Source organism: Nilaparvata lugens, chromosome 10, assembly GCF_014356525.2.
Source record: "Nilaparvata lugens isolate BPH chromosome 10, ASM1435652v1, whole genome shotgun sequence".
Taxonomy (NCBI): Eukaryota; Metazoa; Arthropoda; class Insecta; order Hemiptera; family Delphacidae; genus Nilaparvata; species Nilaparvata lugens.
Genome location: NC_052513.1, coordinates 11,295,863 through 11,317,350, shown reverse-complemented (window position 1 = coordinate 11,317,350; position 21,488 = coordinate 11,295,863). Strand labels below are relative to the sequence as shown.

General features: G+C 33.4%; 1 protein-coding gene across 3 annotated transcripts in view; it reads left to right on the top strand.

Annotated features, from left to right (window-relative positions):
* The window catches only part of LOC111064554 (serine/arginine repetitive matrix protein 2), a 67,748-nt gene extending 50,302 nt beyond the window's left edge, over positions 1 to 17,446 (top strand). Inside the window, exons 7-13 of one of the 3 annotated variants that reach the window (XM_039436277.1) lie at positions 1,849 to 1,930; positions 5,051 to 5,109; positions 7,734 to 9,323; positions 10,161 to 10,400; positions 11,487 to 11,672; positions 15,004 to 15,045; positions 16,857 to 17,443. In XM_039436277.1, coding sequence (XP_039292211.1) covers positions 1,849 to 1,930; positions 5,051 to 5,109; positions 7,734 to 9,323; positions 10,161 to 10,400; positions 11,487 to 11,672; positions 15,004 to 15,025 — 2,179 coding nt within the window. In that variant the 3' untranslated portion in view covers positions 15,026 to 15,045; positions 16,857 to 17,443. Of the gene's footprint in view, positions 1 to 1,848; positions 1,931 to 5,050; positions 5,110 to 7,733; positions 9,324 to 10,160; positions 10,401 to 11,486; positions 11,673 to 15,003; positions 15,046 to 16,856 lie in introns of all 3 variants that reach the window. The other 2 variants (XM_039436278.1, XM_039436276.1) reach the window with 2 other exon arrangements.
* The last annotated feature ends 4,042 nt before the right edge of the window (positions 17,447 to 21,488 follow it).

Genomic DNA, 21,488 nt, shown 5'->3' with positions numbered 1-21,488 from the left:
ACGTCTTCTCATCGATTGTCGGACCCGTTCAAATACTCCAGGAATCTGCTTTATCATTCATTCCTATTCCGTTCAAAATCCTTAATCGGAGTATTGTATGCTAAGGTTTTCAAGTGTCCCCAAATATAAAAAACCAAAAGAGTTGAGTGTGGTGACCTAGCTGGCCATGTTATGGCCCACCTCGGCCTATCCATTGATTTGGAAAGCTGTGATTCAGGTGTTCACGAACAGCAACACTGAAGTGGGCTGGAGCTCCATCTTGCACAATCCAAATGTTTTGGCTCAACTGAAGAGGTACATCTTCAAATAAGATAAATAGCTCCTCTCTCATAAAGTTTAAGTAGATTATGCCATTAAGCCTGGGAGGAAGCTCGAACAGAAGTAGATGATCTCATATGATTCCTGCCCAAATGTTTACTGAAAACTGATGTTGTGGAGGATTAGGATTGATGGCATGAGGATTCTCATCTGCCCTAATATGTTGGTTGTGGACGTTAACGATAGCTGTTCTTGTGAAGTGTGCCTCGTCTGTAAATAAAACGGTTGTTAAAAAGTTTGGGTTAACAAGTTTTTCTAAAAACCATCGGCAAATACCAGCACGGGGAATACAGTCTCGTGGCAATAGAGTATGAACTTTCTGGAGGTGGTATGGATGTAATTTTTGCTCTTTTAGTATCCTCCAAAAAATAGATTAATTGACATTAAACTGCACTGACAATTCTCTCGTGCTCTTCTCTGGATGTTCATAAATTTCATTAAGAACTTGTTCTTCTAACTCAACAGTCATAGTAGATCGGGGTCTGCCTGCATAAATGTGCTCTTTGGATATCAAAGAACCTGTTTCAGACAGACGTTGATGAATAGTGGCAAAAAACCTTGAACTTGGACATACTCGGTAAGGAAAGTTCTCTTGAAACAAACGTCTTGTTTCAGTACTATTACAGTGTCCCAATCCATACATTGAATGCATGTCAGCTAATTCGGAGTATGAATAATGTCTAAAATTACCTGCCATTTTTAAAAAAGTTTACACTTAACACAAAGCAAAGTGAAATGGTTACAAATAACTGGTTAATAGATTAAACAAAAACACAGCGCGGTTACAGTAGACCTAACTTACAGTTTATTGTTTTGTTCAACAGTGAGCTAAAATATTTCTGAAAATAATTCTCAGCTGATAATTTCTTTAAAATATTTTTTTATTTAAAACAAAAAAATCAGCTGTTATTTAAATCCATGGTTTATTTGCAATCAGCTACAACCTATGAGTTATTAGTTCTCTCCCCATAAAACAGCAAATTTTTGTGGTGTAATGTACTACATAAGAATACATTTCATTCAACTTTTAATCAAATTTAGTTTACACAGCTTACACAATTCTTTTCAGAATTAAATTCTCTACAATTTTTATTGCGAAAAATTATTTGTTTACTGGTTATTAAAGAAAGTTATTGGGCATCAAACGTAAAAGTCTGTGTTTTTCTACTTAGATTTTTTGCATATTTCAACTTTTTTCTCAAAAACTACTCACATTACAGCTTCCAGACTAGTTTTAATCAATTTTTACAGATATTTTTCCATATGAATCCAGCATAAATTTTTCAAAAACTAGTCCTCAAACAATTCAGCATCGGTGTATTTCACCAGAAGAACTGAATTCCGGGCGAAAACTTTCACCCTGTATATCTCGCTAATGAAGCGTTTATGGATATATGTTTATAAGAACTTTTTTTCTTATTTTTACCTCTACTATCACGTATTTAATTATTTTACCATAATTAAGAATCACTCTGTATAACTAAAATTACTATCATTCACGTCCTCAATTTGAAAATGTGTTGTTTTCAGTGATGCCAGTAGTGATAACGAGAAGAAGCGCTCAGTAAAGAAAAAGATGACTGCTGTTTCGTCCACCAGTAAGAACGCCCAGGTAACTTTCCACTAAAACCAGTCAATCTATTCTAAAAACCAACTTCATTGATGAGTCTGTATGGGGCCACATGTTTCCTTCATTCAATAGAATATTAAAATAGTAATTCTGTATTCTTAGTGGAATCATTCATCTCTAATTGAGAAGACTTTCCTTTTGATTTTTATTGTTGTGGAATATAAAAGTAACAGTTAAATATAAAATGTTTTTGTTGGGGCGTAATCCCAACGTTAATATTAGTTTTTGCAATTCAATTCATTTTCTAATGAACATTTTTTTGGCACAAGATCCACTGCTTGAATGGTTGAGGATAAAACTATTGTTCTTCTCTATAACTATAAAGTCGGCTTCACAATAGATGATCAAGGGGAGTGAAATGTGATTACTGTAACTTTTTAACAAAAAATACGTATAATCACGTTGAAATGATAAAAGATACGTAGAACCGTCTTGAAATTATTCATTTATAACATTTTCAATTTTCTTGAATAAATAAATTACATTGAATCAATATATTGGATAATTAACAATTACTTGTATAGTTCGAAAATTTGTATCAATATATTAATCTTGTTGGTAACGTTGAAATTTCCAGGAATTAATCTATAGCTATGAAACATATGGCCTACATACATAACTTTCATCTTGCTTGGAAATATTTGCATAAAGTTTTGTTTCGCCTTTTCTGCTTAATAAAAAGTATTTCCAAATCGTAGTTAGCTGCTAAAGTAGTAGAGTCTTTTTCTAAATTTGTTCAAAGTTTGAAATTATTATCATTAGTTTCCAAATAAAAGTTCATCTTTTTTCGTATCCTCTTCTTGTGAAACAAAGATTGCTCAACATTCAGAGGTGTTTTCAATATATTCTTTATTGGTATACTTGAATAAAAACCCGTTTTACACTAAAATAATACAAAAATTATACTGTCTTCTGATCAAATATTGCCAGCCTTTTTAATGGACGTTATCACTTTGGAAAAATGGATATAGTAAGTATTGTTTTATCATTCCATTTGCAAATCTCAGCAAGAGTAAATCATCTGAATGTCTTTTTGTATAATTATGGTGTGTTTTTGGCTCTCAACAAATCAGCTCATCTTTCAACAATAATTGTAGGCTATTTTTTAGTTGATCATCTCTCTAGATCTGAACTGAATTGAAAGTTTGGTCATCAGGCTTTAAACAAGAAAGTTTTCAATTATGAATATATTTTTATCAAATTACTTATCGTTTCAATGATTATTATTACAAAACAGTTAGTTGAACTGTATTATAATTTAGTAATTTCACTGATTGCTTATTGTGATGGTTTTACTGTAAATGCATGTTGCTCTTAACGGCTAAAGAATCGGCTGTTGTTTTGTATTGTGCTTCTAATCTAGGGAATCTCTTCTCGTAAGTATCACATGAGTCATTTAAAACTCCAGATGATGAATCCACTCTGCATTTTGCACCGTTTATAAATTTAATTTCTGTAAAGTAGTATTTTTATGCATATATTCATTATTGTTAAGAGCTTTAGGGCTTATAGGGTTGTATTTTCCAAAGAAAAAGCCATGTGTAAACAATCGGTGTATCAACCCATCGGTTGATTGTTAATAGTTGTATGCAACTGTAAACTGTGATGAATCATACTACATTTGAGTAGAGAAACGTTTTCTCAGTTGTAATTCTTATTACAGCAGTCGTTACTGTGAAATTGGACAGTGCATGGAAATTTAGAGCCTTAATACTTCGGCAGAGTAGATAATGGTACACTGGAGATCAAATTTTGATAAAGAGATTATCATTTTGCTCCAAATGAATCCACTTTTCTCTATACTGTCATATTATTATATTCTAAACTATTAGTAACCCATCTTTTTCAATTGTCAATCATGGTTAATATGATTGCATTAATTTAACCAGTAGGTCTCGATGCTCGTCCTGAAACCTCAATCATGATGGGTCATATGCAAATAGAGTTTAGGTTTGAGGTTAATTTTTGAGCAACCTATCCCATAATCTTGTAGATATTATTAAATTGCTCAAAAATGTCGTTCATCTCAGCTCTGAAATTATAGATTAATACAAAAATTGTCAAGCTCGACTTACCTATTTAGGCAAAACTCTTTTCAGTTATCTTGGGAATTTGCTCTTACTTATTACCTTACTTATTTAACCGTAGACAATGAAATGTCTCATATTCTGACAAGACTGCAAGAATTTATTTTTTTAATATTGATGGAGGTTATACTTGTTATAAATTTGTTACCGTCTTTAAATGTATTGATAATTCCTATAAAATCTGTAAATTCCAATTATTTCAATCAGTTATGATGACTGAAAATAGAATACTGTAAGTTGATAAATGCTTTTGAAATCAATATACCTATACATTACTGTAATTTCAAAAATACGCTTACAATTTGAAAAAATACTATTTCAAAACATTGAGAAATAATTTCATAATCCTAAAGAAATGATGAATGATTCAAATAATTTTAAAAGTGGTAGTATACAGATAAATTAAAATGTGTTTGGAATAATATTATTTGTAAATATTGATGGAACAAGTCAAGATTGTTTTTACTGGAAACAAATTACACAAACCTCCCCGCTTGTTTCATTATGCCCTACACAAATGTTTGTAATGTTCTTTCAACTGATTTTTTTGAGCAATTGGTATTGTCTTTCGTATTAGTAAAATTGTCATAATTAGCTATAGGGATTTACACTTGCTTATCATATGAATTCATTTGTTGCGTTGATGTAATACAATGCAACAAATTTGCAACATTTTCAACTTCACTTGATCATGGAATTGAGTGATTCCTTCCAATCAGATCAATCGTATCTTCTTTCTTCTTCTCTGACTAATCGATTCATTTTCTAGAACCCATTAATAATTGTTTTCATTCCTCACTCATGATAACTTGAGATTTGTACATTTATTTTTCAAAATACACCCATAATTTTGTCTCCATCACAATATTTTTATATTTACATTCACAAGTCACACACACTATTCAACATTTTCGCTGACATTCTATATTCAATGATTATGATTGAATTTTATTATTATAGTTTCAATGTGTAATTATTATTTTTTATTAATCTTTTCTTTTTGTGTTTTCTTCAGAAGTCGCATAAAAGTGGAAGTAGACGTCGACGATCGGAATCGGCCAGTTCTGAAGATAGGTGAGTTGAATTTTTTTTCAAATCACTTGATTTTTATTTCTCTGCAAATTTGTTGTGATACTAGTTACTTATTTTTGTTTTTCTTAGTTTGTTATATTACGTACATTATTGTTTCATTTTTGTTTGTGTGTGTTTTTTGCTGTATTTTTAGCTTTAACCAAACTCCTGCAATGCTTTAAGAAAAACCAAACATGTTCTATAATATTATAATTATGCTACTCTATGTTTTTATTCCATTTTACATTTCCTTCAAGAACCTACTATTACTTTTTCAATTTGTAGGATTATCTAGTATTGATTTTGGCACCTTGCTTCTTATAGAACTTTTGCTGTTTTCAAATATATATTTTTATTCTCTAATAATTCAATGCTTGATAATTTCACTTTCTGCATGATTTAGAGAAAGTTAGTTCACTTTGATTAGTGCTTTTCATCTTGATTTTGTTTTAATAAGCTTCTAGGCTCTATTGAATTGATAAAGCTTTTTCCCACTATTACTTTTTATTAATATTCTTTTATTTTAATAATAATTTCTATTTCTATTTGAATATTTTTTCATTCTCAATTGATATTCCTCAACATCATCATCCGCACAAGTCTATGGCTTATTTGGGTATCACTCTCAGCTATTTGCTTTTTGATACCACCATCTTTTTATGTTTGCATGTTTGTTTATATTGAACTGCATAAATTAGATATGAAAGTAATGTATTTTAAAATATTAATACATTTTCGAGTTTCCCATATTCCACAAGTTAGAGTAATGTGATTCAAGTAAAATTGTAAACCTTAGCTGAACACTTCTTACTTAAAAAAATCATGGGAATGAGTACACATCATCAAATCTATATTGTATTTGTTTATATTAAAAACAAATTCTGAATTAGAAACGCTTTGTATTTTTAGTATATGCTTGATGTTTTTTTTTTTTTTTGCTAATCATAGATTTTTCTTATTCAAGTAATTTTTTCAAATGTTATCTTCTATGCTTCTATGCAGCTCTTTCACGTCACTTGAGTGCCTTATTGGTTTGCATATGTTCTTTATTCACTATCCTTTGTGCTATTTCCCGTTTGCAGTTTGCACCAGCTAGGTAAAATTACTTTTTATGAGATTTTTAAATTTGTGATAGGGGCGGGAATACTATCAGTGTTTCATTTTTGAGTGTTTTTTTTTTCAATTAAGTCATCTCTTATAAACATCCCCAAATTTTTTATTTTCCTACTTCTTACAGATGTTGGGATGCCACTGGAAATGAAGGTAACTTTGAAATGAGTAATTTCCAATTCACTGATCTGGAGCTAATGTGCCTAATGTGTCTTTTTGATGAAGAAGATGAAGATTTCTTAATCATGTTGATTTGTTTGATATTGGAAAAGACGATGTGAAATATAATTTTATTAAATGATCATTATATATGATTATGAAAGTATAATGATTTTAAAAAGTCATTCCTGTTACATTCAGATAATTAAAACCGCTATTTAATTTAATATATTTAGTGTTTTTTCTAGTTATTTGAATAAAATAGATTCAAATGCATGAAAAAGTTGGAATTTTGCTGAAATATCACACAACAATGTGCAGTGGTAGAGGAGAACCTCTTGGCTTCTAGCTTAACTGTTTTTTGCTTGAATATATTATTTGAAATTTACTGACACTCAATCAATCAATTTATGTATTGATATCTATAATTGACTAAGATTATATTGTTAGGCATTTCTTTAGGGCTTCACGCATTTCAGTAATAACTTTCTTGCTTGTTAGTTGAAATCTAAAAATTGACATTGCAATTATTATATTAATATACTGAATAAATACAGTACATCCAATAATTATGATATGCATGATTTTTGGAGTGTACGATCCATAGGCCTAATTATTATTACAATTCAGGATAACCATAACTCTTCAAGAATATCTTGATTGTGAAAAATATTTCAAAACAGTATAGAATAATACTGAGGAATGACAATATAATAATTTTCCTTTATGACATTTCTGTATTCTTGATATTGTACTGTTTCACATCTTTTTGAGGCAATTGGAAAATATAAATTGAAGGTATATAAATGGATTCAGGATTATTAAAAGAATGAGACGTTGATGTTGTCAATATCACTCTATATCTGTTCATCTCTCACATATACACATCAATACATTTATACCTCAACATCTCTCAACATACATTAAAAAGATTCAGGGTTAAAAAATATACATAATAATATTAAGTTATTTCTTGTGCTTGTCTTCTTTCTACCAAGTATCTTGCATTAATATAGTTTATTTAATATATAAATTCTATCCGATGATCGTGTTTCTGAAAACATTATTCTGAACTGTGCTATAAGTATTACCTGCTTGAGGCTTTTTAATTGTATTATAAAAGTTATCCTAATTCAAGAGACTGGGTATCCCTGTAACTAGAATAACTACATGCTTTTATGTGTATTCTCTTTTTTTTCTTAAAACCCTGTGTTCACAAACAATTCTTGAAGTAAATTTTCTCCTATTCATATCAAATAGACTTTTCTATTTTCATTACTGAATTTTAATTTAAAATTGTATATATATTTCCTTGAATTTTGTGTCCAATTTTTAACTCGAATTGTCTCTTATTACAGTGTGTTGCATTCTGGGAAAGGAACTGATAGGTCTGCAAGTAGTAAGAAAAAGAAAGACTCTTCTACTACAAAAAGGAATAGTGTTGAAAGGAAGAGAAAGCACTCTAGTCCGGTGAGAGAGAAACATGACAAGGACAAAGATAGACGTAAACATGGTTCTCCTTTGCCGACTAGTAGTAGCAGCAAGAGAAGGAAGTTGTCAGAGGCAAAGCATGATCGCAGCAGTGTGAGTCCCGCGTCACCAGTGATCGCCAAACTCAACGCTAGAGACAAGAGGAGAACTTCGGCCAGCAGTAGTCCGTCACCGAAACGAGTCGACAATTCGAGTAGTAGGAATCGAGACGAGAAGAAGAAGAAGAGGTATTCCATCTCACCACCTGCCAAGAAGCCTGAGGAGAAGACCTCCACCAGGAAACGGTCCGATAAGAATTCATCACCAGTTGGGAAGAAGGTGCAGAGACGGCTGTCACGATCGGACTCTTGTGAGAAGAAGGAGGCTAGCCGCGCCAAGTCGAGGAGTCGTAGCTCGTCTTACTCTCAGCGCAAACGTCAGGCGAGTCGATCGAGAACGCCCGTCGTCAACGACAAGAAGAACGGTCGTGACAAAATAGAGAAAACACCCAGGCGGTACCAGGCAAGATCACCAAGTCCCGCCAGAAGAGATCGCCGTCCGCAGGAGAGGAAGCACGATAGAAGTGAAAGCAAATCCAACTCACGATCGAGGAAAACCCGCAATCGATCGGTTTCACCTGTCGCCAAGAAGAGAAAACGGTCCAGAAGCAGTTCCTATCGAAGGAAGTATTCTCGTTCGCCAGCGGAACGAAATACTAGAAAAGACAGCGTGTCGCCAAAGAAAAAGTCCAAGTCACCGATGAGGAGAAGCAATCGAAGTCATAGCCGATCCTCATCACGAAGCAAGTCTCAGAGAAAACCTGACAAACTGAGCAAATCGAAACGTAGTGGCTCAAATACATCGAGTCTGAGCTACTCGCCGGCTGAACGCAATCCGGAGCGATACAAGGATTTGAAAGATGTCGTCCAGAAACCCGTGGTGAGGTTGAGGGCGTCCAGCAGTGAGGAAGGCGGTGAAGAAGAGGGTGCGAAAGATAGGGTGAAGGATAGAGAGGAAGAGGAGGAGAATAACGAGAAGGAAAAAGAGATGAAGACGTTGAGGTTGTTGCAGAGCGGTCTGGCAGCCAAGGCGAAGGAAAGTATTGAGAAGTATCTGCCCAAAGTTCAGCCAGCGATTGTGGAAAGTGTGGAAGAGGTTTCCACTCCAACCAAGATTACATCTCCGGCGGTTGAAGTAGTGGAGAAAGCAGTGGATACGCCTCCGGAATCGCCGGCTTCGGTGCCAGTCGGCTCGCCGCCTGCTCCCAGAACGCCACCAATGCCGCCGACCAATGGCAGTCCCAGTCGCGCGTCGCTGTCGCCGCCCGTCGACAAGGCGGCTCTGTCGCCGCTGGACAGACGCGCGTTGGCGTCGCCGACTGTGCGACGCAAGGCCAAGCACCATCGCCACAGTCGTCGGTCGTCCGCCTCATCGGACTCGTCGCAGTCGCAGAGACGTTTCCGATCATCTTCCCGAAGGTAAGCCATCATACATACCTAAATTATATATACATACGTAAAGAGATATTTATGATTTTGTATTATTATTTTCTTATTTTTAAGTTAACACTTGTATTTTGTTTAAATTTATTGTTCATCATATTTGATTTGCTCTTTATTTGTGATTGTTTTTTAAATGGCGAAATAAAATGATTTGATTTGATTTTGATTTATGTCAAGGCAAATACTTGCTTGAAGGGCGGCTCGAGTTTGAGGTTGATGCAACCTTTTGCCTCATAGCAAGGGTAGATGATGTAGTATAGATGCACTATACTATTTTATTACGTATTTCTTAGTTACTAAAGATTATTAAAGAATATGCTGAAAATGTCCAGGCATTAGGAAGTTATACACGCCTTACTCTTTTCACTATAATGCTCATGTTCTATGGTTATTATGCATTCTGTTCATAAGATGCCTGGAATCCATACAGAATTTGAGACCGCTCAAGAATAATCAACTAGCACTGCCGTGTGTATACCGATTGATTGAGCTTCCAACTTCCGACGTGACAATATTATATTTGAACGTATATCGCATACATCCATACTCAATGGACAAATATTGCTTCTCAATGGAAATTGAATTTTGTTTAATGGATCCATGTAATGTGGGATAATATCATGTGATCCTAATTTTTCAAGTAAGTATATTATATACAACTTTTATTGAAATGATCACATCAGAATCAAACCCGATTGGTTGACTTTCAAAACAACTCTATTATATTGCCAAAAAAACAAACAATTTATATGAATGTTACTTCCCTGAAATTATGGATAGCATTATTGATTGGTAATGTTGTAATTTGTGCAGTTCGTCTCGTGAAAGCGGCAAGAGTTCGTCATCGTCTGCCTCTTCGGGTTCGTCGACCAGCAATGCGAGCAGCAAGAAGAGGCCGTACAGTGGAGGCGGGAGTGGAGGCAGTGCCGGAGGCGTGAGTGGAGGCGGAGGCGCCATCAAAAGCCGATCGCCGCCTTCGATGTCGCGATCGCGGTCGCGCGACTCGGCCAGTCCGTCTGCGCGATCCGATTCGAGACTCAAGTCGCGCAGCAGGTGAGTTCTCATTCACACATGCAATGCAACGATTCTATTCTTAAACAATTGAGCATCTTAATAGGTCATGCACATTAATAAGCTGAATGTTCATGTATAGGTTTATAGGTGCGTATTAAAGGTATCTTATCAACTTTACGTGAGATTCAATTTTCAATTTGAGAATTGAATGATTAAATTAATATAATTTAGCAAAATATTAGCCTGTCAAAACTATTTACATTATATCATTATAATTATAAAACTATCTACATAGAATACCACTGCATTGAAGTTGAAAGTTGTTTGCAAAAAAGTCTGGTTCGAACTCAATTTCAAGACTTGAGACGCGTGACAGGTGCGTTCAATTCACACATGCAATGTTTGTATTGATGAACAATAATATTGAGCATGTCGATGAATTTTGTAAGGTAATAAGTTTTATTTATTTGATTTCAATGCGGTTTTATCGTATCAACTTTATATTTGAGATTTACAAAAATTATCAATTGAAGAATTGAATGAATAATTTAATATAAGAATATATTATTCTGTCAAAGGGCTCATACACTAGGCAATTTGAAACTCGCAGTTTTGAGACACGAGAAAGTCTTAATATCATGCGATCTGGCAAATGCTAATAGTTGTCGGCTGAGTTTCAAAGTATCAATTTGATTGATTCAGACTTAAAAGTGGATTGTACAAGCGACTACTCTTGCCGCGTGACTATTTATTACTGTATACACTATAAATAATCTATGGCTGTATTTTATTACTGCCTATTATTGTTGTGTATACAGTATATATATGTCTACTACAGCTGGTTGGATTCGTTATGTCGCATCTACATGTTGGCCCAATGAAGGCCAATGTCGACCAGCGCTAGTGTGTTGATGGGTGGTTTGCCAGCGCTGGGCTTCGTAAGGAATCGTACCTTTACCATGCTGGGCCAGCCACTGGGCCAACATGTTGTGGCTACGGCATAACAGTCGTTGCTTTGGAATTGCATCTTTGATTTGAATTTTGAATAGCCTATACATTTGTGTGTGCATTGAATGGTTTTGTTGATTATGTTTGAATAATTAATAGTGTTGATGTAATTGGCAGGAGTGCGTCAAGATCGCGGTCACGCTCGCGGTCGCGGTCAGCGGTGAGCGGTCAGAGCAGCGCGACTGGCGCGTCGCGATCCTCCAAGTCGCCATCGGCGTCCAGTCACTCGTCACGGTCAAGGTCGCCCTCCATTCCCAGGCGACGCGGCTCGCCTAGCTTCCTTGACCGACGCCGTATCACCAGGTAAGCCCAACACTACCCAGGAAACACCTATCCAATTGTAGTAAAATTTCTTCAAAATGAAAATATTATCATCCTTTCCCCACGTTTTGTTGATTTCATACAGAGCTCATTTTGCACACACAGAACCCAATCAGCATGTATTTGTCTGTAAAGTAAAATATAATATGATCAATTTCACAAGTTTACTTTGCTCTTGACTACATACAGTACTCAATTTGTACACAAACCAGGAAACACAATCAGAATGCACTGTGAAGTACAAAAATAAATAAATCAATCAATATAATAAATATATTACATTGCATTATCTGTAAAGTGGAAAATATAAAGTGTCCACACTGAAAAAATGTTCTACAAACATCTCAACGTTTGTTGAGAACGTTTGGGCAAATTTTATTATGTTTGACAAACAATGTTTGCCCGTGGCCAGTGTGGACGCGTCACCAAACTAAATATTTGTAAGTGGGAAGAACAGGTTTTATGTTTTACAGCTGTCAAAACTGAAAACGTTTGGAAAAACAGTAATTTTTGTTTGACAAACAATGATTGTCCAAATTTTTTAAAATGTTTGTCCCTGAGCTCCTCAACAAACATGTTTGCCGAACATTTGTCCAGTGTGGACACGGCTTAAGAAACTTTCACTTTCCTGTTCATTATTTTTCTAATTTCCTATTCAATCCATTATTATCTTGTTTTGTACCTTCAACATACATTATTGCCTTGAATAAATTGAAATATTACGTCCACTCTTCAAGTTTTGTTTCCTTACTTCCATAGACAACTAATTTATTTCGTACACAAACTAGTTTAACACATTATAATGATCACCTACATAATGTATTTCTAGGTTATCAATTTTCATTGGAATATTGCTAATATATATTTCATGAAACAACATTTTATAGAATTAAATAAATATATCGAGTGATCTGTCTGGTATTAGAAATTTTAGGTCGCAGATGAACAATTTCATTACCTCTGACATGACTTGACGACTTTTTAGGCAGTTCGGACCTAATTTAAGTTTATAGAATTGATACTTACATCTTAATTACAATAAGATGAGTGATCACCTTTAATTTTCATTGGCTTCTAATGTTTCAATAAAATAAACCTTTCGGTTTATTCAATAACAAAATCATTCTTCATAAAAACAAACAAGAGTTCTCTAATACATCAAGGTTATCAGCTCATGCACTGTAATATAAGCTAATAATATCAATATCGTTACAAATTTTGTCTGTTTCACGAAATTTGTAGCGAATTCAACAGTAAATTCTACAGAATAGATACTGTATTGCAAAATAATTATACTAAAATATACTATTATTCTTTTCTGCGAATGATTTCTCGTCTACAAACACATTCGCGGAAGAAAAAAGTTGTATTAAAAATGACTAGAATCCCATATATTTGTGTTCAAAATTTGTCATAGAATTATACTAGTGATTCTGGTTGACGCAACTGAATTTTTTTTTTTTTTTGAATTGAAGTATTTCATAAAAATATTATGTGTAATGATGGTACAATATTTTCAATAAGTTATTCAAAAATTAAAAGATCTTGTAGTCTTTTCGACAGAGCTCAATCATCATTGATTGGAGTGTATTGCTTTTGTCATACAAAGAAATTATTTAATTTGAAGCATTGTAGTAAACATGAAATTCCTAAAAATTATTTATGACAAAATAATATTTTCCAATTTGACAAATACTTATAATATTGAAAGAAAAACTATCAAGAAGCCTGTAGAAATACATTTTTTAAAAGTTTAATAAACATGTACGTATAAGGTGTGATATTTAGTGATCACATACTTTTAACTGCTATAATTTGATAAAATACAATAATTCTAGATGAAAATTTCTAATAATTATGTTAATCATATTGTTATGTTAATACATAGCAATATTGTTATGTGTTGTTGGATTTAAGTCAAATGTTTTAATTAGTTCTAATTAAACTATTGATTGAATAGATGCTTTTTCTTATTCAATGTCAAGGCATTGAACGCCTTCAATTTGATTAGTTATATTTATGAGTTCATATTCCAGTTTGATCCACTCTTAAAATTTAGTAATTCAATTTTGTCTCGTTTGTAGTATAGTATGCACTATCTTTACTCGATTTCACCTATAGAGCTGATTAGTATTACTATTGTATTAGTAGCTGAAGCTGTTTAAATTATTATTATTATTATTTGTAAGCATGCTAAACTTTTGACTGATTTGATAAGTGTTACATGTGTGACTCAATAAAATGTTCAATTAGTACAAGTATTATAAAGACTTGAATGGCTAAATTTTTATTTGTATTTTTTACTTTGAGTTTGTTTCTGTTTTCTATTTTGGGCAGAAACTAGTGTCTGCATAGTACCTACATTTGTTTTTCTCAAAGCACATTGCTTAAATCGTTGTAATTGAATGTAATGAATTTTGTGAGTGTAAATAAATGTATGTATCGAATTATTTTCATTTTTATTTTTCATCTTCATCGTAATATAAAAAAAGATTTTACACCTTGAAACAAGCCAGAAAAAATATTCAAAAATTGACTTTTAGCTGGTGGTGGAATTATTTTCATTTCGGAGCGTTTTTGTGGAATTGAAATTCAGGAAAGCATTTATGAATGTATTCGAGGAATTATCTTTTGGATTAATTCTCTTTCTGCTTGTCTTAAATGAGCAAAACAGATGTACAGTATTCCTTCTCAAATACTGTATATCTATTTTGTATTATCACTTATCCATTTATTAAAGGGATAATGACCATTAATTTTCAATGACCATGTTTGAACTGCAAGTGACAAGCCGATTAGTGAAGCACCAAGCTACCGTATATCCGCAATTAGATGATTATATCCCCTCAATACTGTAAAGCATGGTTACTTTGCACACTTATTGAACATTGAACCTAGTTCGCTTTGGAAAAATAACTTGAAACTATTCAGTTGAATGATCGATAACTTTATCGGTGATATACTAACTTGTAGTCTCAATCAAATGTGGTCATTGTGATGATAACAACCAGGTCAGTCCTGCCAGTAATAAGTTTTTTTTTCTATCATTCAAAGTACGACTCTTCACTTGGTGAGTGATTTTAAAGATACTTGTTGAGTTCAAACTTAATTATAGATCATTATGATGAACTTGATTTATACCTTAGGTGAAAAACGATTCATTTCAAAGTAACACAGAAAACTTGGGAAAAAGTCGCTATTGCATTAAGTAACTCAAAACTAAAATATTGTATATTCTCATGTACAAGGAAGGTGCAAAGGAAAATGTTTGTTCATTAATCCAAAATCCAACTTCAAATTTTATGCTAACCAGTGCAAGAAAAAGAAGCCATTAAATTCAGCATTAAATACGTCGGTGAGTGTCATCATTTTATTTTTATTATTATGTTTAGTTTTTTATTTTAATTTTATTAGCATGATGTGTTGATGTCTGTAGTGTACTTGTGTGCACGTTACCTTCTTGTAGTAAATAGTTGGTTTCTCCTTTCCTAACCCAGTCAAAAAACCTAAATGATCCTTCCAGCATAACAATAACTAACTTGATCGTTTTCGGAAGGAGATATTTTTATGGGAATAGTTTTACTATTCGAATAGATAGAGATTTCTACCCAAATAAACATGTTTGATTTTATTACTTGAAAAATTTGTTTTGTTTTATAATAATTTCTTATCAAGTATTTTTTCCACATTCAATATTATTTTATCAAACTCGTTAATCCTTCTACTAATTTAATCAATAATTTTCAGTTCTCTACTAAAAAATTGCTTGCTATTGGCAAAAAAAACGTATTTTTAGAAAATGTCTAGGGCTTGTGTATAATTGAATAGTTTAATGTAATGCGTTTTATGTTTCTATTATATTGCATTTTTTTATTTGAAAATCCTAAATTAATAATTTAATAATTTTTGCTTTCTATAGGCCTAACAATTAGAATAAAGAAACTAATTGATTATGATATTTGGAACTAAGATTCTGAAAGACTTTACATGAAGAAAATTGATAATACTTGCACTATTCATTTTTTTGTTATTCATGGAGTTTTAATTTTGTGAGTGTTGGAGGACTACTAATAAGTTTTTATCAGTCCCAGTCAGTCATTGAACTGAGCTGCAATTGCTATTGGTTAATTGTTCACTGTCGTTTAGATACTTTTACAACAAGCTCTTATGTTGGTTTTCATTATGTTCTGGTTCCTGGCAACTAGAAGTGCAGAAACAGGAGCTAATAAGCTAATTAATGAAAGTTCAAGTGATATATTTATCCATAAAATTAATTGTTTCATGAATTCAAAATTAATAAATTTAGAATGATTTTCAATAATATTCACAAGGTAATGTGTAGTAAGCATGTAACGGTGTAGGAAATATATCTAGGTTTTAGAGGGAGTCAAAGCATGTTCTAGTATTAGGGCATTAAATCAGGTTAATCATACTATTCTTAAAAAACTTGACATTTTTCATCTCATTAAAAACTAGAATGAAGACAGATATACAGTTTCATGGTATAGTTGTATCAAATAATTTGATAAGTTTCTTCTTTAATATTCTTTTTCCAAAATCTTGGACATAAATTCTGCAGTTACTGTACCAACTTTCATCACTGTATGATAGTTATTATTATGAAGCTAAAATTAACTTCATTGCGGTAGCCTCTCAATTATCTATTATATTAAGGAATAGCACATAGTTATTGAATTGAAAAATCCTGTTTTTCATCTGTGCTAGTTGGTATCGTAACTTATTCAACGCAGCAAAGTCTTATTTAACATGTCTTGTATTAGTTTCGCATTATATGCTAAAGAAGATTTTTTTAACTGGCAGAATTCATTATAAACAATTTAAAGAATCTGGTATCCATTCAACCAATGTTTATTTATTTATGGAGACAACAGATAACCCCATTTTGTCTCCTTTACGAAACAACATACAATTGAATACAAAAAAAAATTAATATGAAAAGATACAATTTTAAGAAGTCCTACAATCACAAAACAAATAGCATATTGAGAAAAGAAAATATACTATTTAGAGAATAAAGAAAAATGATACATGTTGCAAAGATGACATTGTTATGTGGATCTCACTAGAGACTATAGCCTATCAATAATTGTTGTTTTGTAATATTTTAGTGGTTTAGTGGTTTTATGTTTGTGGGATTGTTTGCAGCGCGCGCAAGCGTCCAATCCCCTACCACAGGCCGACTCCTCCGACTCCCTCCTCGCTGAGCAGCTGGAGCAGTGAGGAGAACCTCTCGCCCAGGAGCAGTTGGTCTGCGGGCACCCGTTCTCCCGCTAGTCTACCTTATAGTCATTAGTCAACCTAATTACCCACTTAACAGTCCCTCTCTTCCTTCTCATCAATTTTAACTGTGAATTATTCATCCAGTTTGAAAACTGTATTTATTCACTGATGAAATGCTGATCAAAGTATTTCTTTAATAGTTAATCTCCTATCACCTTTATTGAATTTTAAAAATTCTTTGTTTCTGATAATGAAAAGAAGAGAAATTTACTACTCTCATTCTCGGGTTGACTTGATCGTCATTCTCCTCCAAAACTAACTTTGACCTCTTCTTATTTCATTTTCTTTTGAAATCGAGTTGGTTGAGATCGAGGTCGTGAAACTTGTATGTAATTTTGCAATAAATACGGGCTGGCTATTTCTAGACAACATTATCCCAGTGTTAGGTGGCAACACTGGGATGTTGTCTAGAAATAACATGAATTTATTGCAAAATTACATACATGTTAGGTCGTATATAATTTTTCCTACAGTTACGTTGAAAAGTGGCCATTGCTGCACTGATTACAGAACGCAAAGAATCACTTTTCCGCTCTAGTGCGGGAAAAATTTTTCTGCACTCCAGATTTGCAATATGGCAACGCAAAATACTTAGTAGGTTATATGGAGCAACAGTGCAGCAAAATCAAAATGAAGTTGGTAACAGTGACTGCTGTGGCTGCTATAGTGAGCAGAGGTGCAACCAAGCACAACGCGCTAATTATTATTCATCATATATTATAACCAAGGACAACATTTTTATTCAATTTGACAATAAATTAAGGTTTTTATCAATAATAAAATTACACTGAAAAACATTTGATGGATTTCAGGCAATTTTACCCATAATTACCCACTTTTCATATTCAATGGTAACTGTAGGAAAAACTTAATGTGAAATACGTGCGCAAAGCTCCTCTGCTGCACTCAACAAACCATTCCGCCCTCGCCTACGGCTCGGGCGTAAACGTTTCTTTCGGTGCAGCAAACTGCCACTTTGCGCACTAGTTGCACAAATAACTATTACAATAAATTCGTGCTATTTAGACAATATATCCCCCAGTGTTTCTACACTGAAACATAGAAACACAAAACATAGCAGTTTCTCGAATTTATTGAAAAGCTACATACTTGTTAGATGTATGTAATTTTTCAATAAATTGGTGATCTTTCCAAACAACATCCCAGTGTTTCATTAGTAACACAAATACATGTTGTGTTTTATGGTCGCCCGCATGGTGAGGAGGTCTAGGTAGCCGTTTATTACAAAAGATCCACAATATTTTCTGCACGGTTTTTTACTGCGACCTCCTTACCATGTGGGCGCCCATAACTCATAACATATATGTGTGTTACATTGAGGCACCTTAATCTCTACATCTACCTCATCTACCTCTTTACTATGCGGCTACCCTTAAGACGGTTCCTATGTTCTAGTGATTCTAGCCCATTCTATTACAGCTATTCCATTTAAATGCGCCCATAACTCATAACATATATGTGTGTTACATTGAGGCACCTTAATCTCTACATCTACCTCTTTACTATGCGGCTACCCTTAAGACGGTTCCTATGTTCTAGTGATTCTAGCCCATTCTATTACAGCTATTCCATTTAAATGCATGATTTCGTTTATGCGAAAACTTCCGACGTCGACCGCAAACGGGTCGGGCTCAATTTCAAAGGTGGCTGAAAATCCGTGGTCGACTGTGGATGAAACGTTTTCCTTTGCATAAACCGAAAACGTTCCTATGATTTAACACAGAAGCAGTCGGCCATATTGTTCGAGCACGACCCGGTCGCGGTCAACTTTGGAATTTTACCCTCAAAATGTACCTTAAAAATAGGTAATTAATATTATCGCGGTTGATTCTTTTCAAGTAGATATTTCATCTTCAAGATTATATTTGATGATCTCATGAAAAAGACTAGCAAATTATCACACACTAATTTATTGATATGAACCGGCGAATATACAGTGTTTACTTACTCCCTACTCTAGGGCATTGTTCCTGTTGTATTGAGAAGTTGGTAACACTGTCAGATGACGATGGCACTGGTGTGGTGCGTGTATGTGTTCTGCAGAATGACTTGACAACATAATCATAATTATAAAATAAAGTGCTCTTATATAGTAAAATATTGCTTTGTGCTTATTTATAAAATACTACAGTTCCTAGGTAAGAAACATATCTAAATATCATATTTAAATTGTCCGGAAGTCTTCAGTTACTCAACAGCGGCCATTTTGCTTTTTATCACTTCTTTTTGCTAAATAATGGTTAAACATACAAAATTGAAACTTTGCACAATCTTTTTATAACAACTAGACAAAGCTATAAAAAAATTATTATAATTTTTCAAATTCAAAAAACAAAATGGCGGCCATTTAAAATGTTGTTTTCTTGATAACTCAGAAACCGATGGTTTTACAAAAAAATAAAACAAAACAATAAAAACTTTTTTTAGTAAATTTAATTACCTTTCGATTGGTACCTGATGTTCCAAGATAAGACCAATATTAACTGAGATATGGCAGCTTTAGTGATGGGACACCGCTGGGTATTAGTTGCAGTGCATGCCAAGGCTTGCGGCTTAAGTCTTCCACGACAATGCAGCAGTATCCCGGCTGCTTTGCATGTCATTTGTAAGCTATTTTAGAAGCCTTGGCATGCACTGCAACTAATACCCAGCGGTGTCCTATCACTAAAGCTGCCATATCTCAGTTAATATAGGTCCATTCTTGAAACATCAGGTATCAATCGATAGGTAATTAAATTTACTAAAAAAGTTATTTTTGTAATTTTTCTGGAAACCCAACGGTTTCTGAGTTATTCAAGAAACAAAATTTTAAATGGTCACCATTTTGTTTTATGAATTTGAAAAATTATCTAAATTTTTTTGTAGCTTTGTCCAGTTGTGATAAATGATTGTGCAAAGTTTCAATTTCGTATGTTTAACTATTATTTATAAAAAAAACGTGAAAAAAGCAAAATGGCCGCTGTTGAGTAACTGAAGCCTTCGGACAATTTAAATATGTTATCTAGAAATGTTTCTTACCTAGGAACAATGCCTTAGATTATTGGCAGGGAGATCGTAAACACTCTGTATAATCATTTTTGTCTGAAATCTTGATCTCATGTAAAAAATTACATTATTTTCTGAATAATGTTAGTTGGGGGAAAATGTTGTGTACATCACAGGACAAAAGTGCCTACTTCATTTCCTTGGGAATGGGGGGCTGCTCCCAGGGAGGAGAAGTAGCAATTTTCTCCCTAAATGTACACATAACTATTATATTTATGTTGTGCTATCAGAGGGTTTTTTTAACATCTTTTCAAGCCTAATACAATAGTCAGATACATTGGGATTGAATTAAATACGTTACCTACTCTTTCGTGTGTTTCTGAACAAAAATAGATACCCATATTTCCAATAAAATAGCTGTAATAGGAGGGAACAAGATCCTCAACTATCCAATGTACCAACTTATTTATATGATCTGGCGAATATATTATCATCTTTGTTTGAAAGAATTTTTTATCTCATGTGAAAAAATTACTTTTTTCCACAGTTACCTTGAAAAGTGATCATTCCTGCACTGATTACAGAACGCAAAGAATCACTTTCCCGCATTAATACGGTACCTACTCTTCCTCGTGTTTCTGAAAAAAATAAATACCCATGTTTCCTATCAAATAACTGTAATAGGAGGGAACAAGATCCTCAACTATCCAATGTACCAACTTATTTATATGATCTGGCGAATATAATATCATCTTTGTTTGGAGGAATCTCGATCTCATGTGAAAAATAACATTATTTTCTGAATAATGTTAGTTGGGGGAAAATGTTGTGTACATCACAGGACAAAAGTGCCTACTTCATTTCCTTGGGAATGGGGCTGTTCCCAGGGAGGAGAAGTAGCAATTTTCTCCCTAAATGTACACATAACTATTATATTTATGTTGTGCTATCAGAGGGTTTTTTTAACATCTTTTCAAGCCTAATACAATAGTCAGATACATTGGGATTGAATTAAATACGTTACCTACTCTTTCTTGTGTTTCTGAACAAAAATAGATACCCATATTTCCAATAAAATAGCTGTAATAGGAGGGAACAAGATCCTCAACCTAATCCTCAACTATCCAATGTACCAACTTATTTATATGATCTGGCGAATATATTATCATCTTTGTTTGAAAGAATTTTTTATCTCATGTGAAAAAATTACTTTTTTCCACAGTTACCTTGAAAAGTGATCATTCCTGCACTGATTACAGAACGCAAAGAATCACTTTCCCGCACTAGAGCGCCAAGTGATTACTTTGCGTACTACAGATTTGCAACACAAAATAGTTGGTGGGATAAATAGAGGATTATTGCACAAAAACTAAAATTAAGTTGGCAACAATGACTGTGGTTGGATAAGAACAATTTCAATGGCTACATTTATGATAAAATCCCAATATGGAATTCCAAAACAAGAATATCTAAATCATAATTAAATAATAT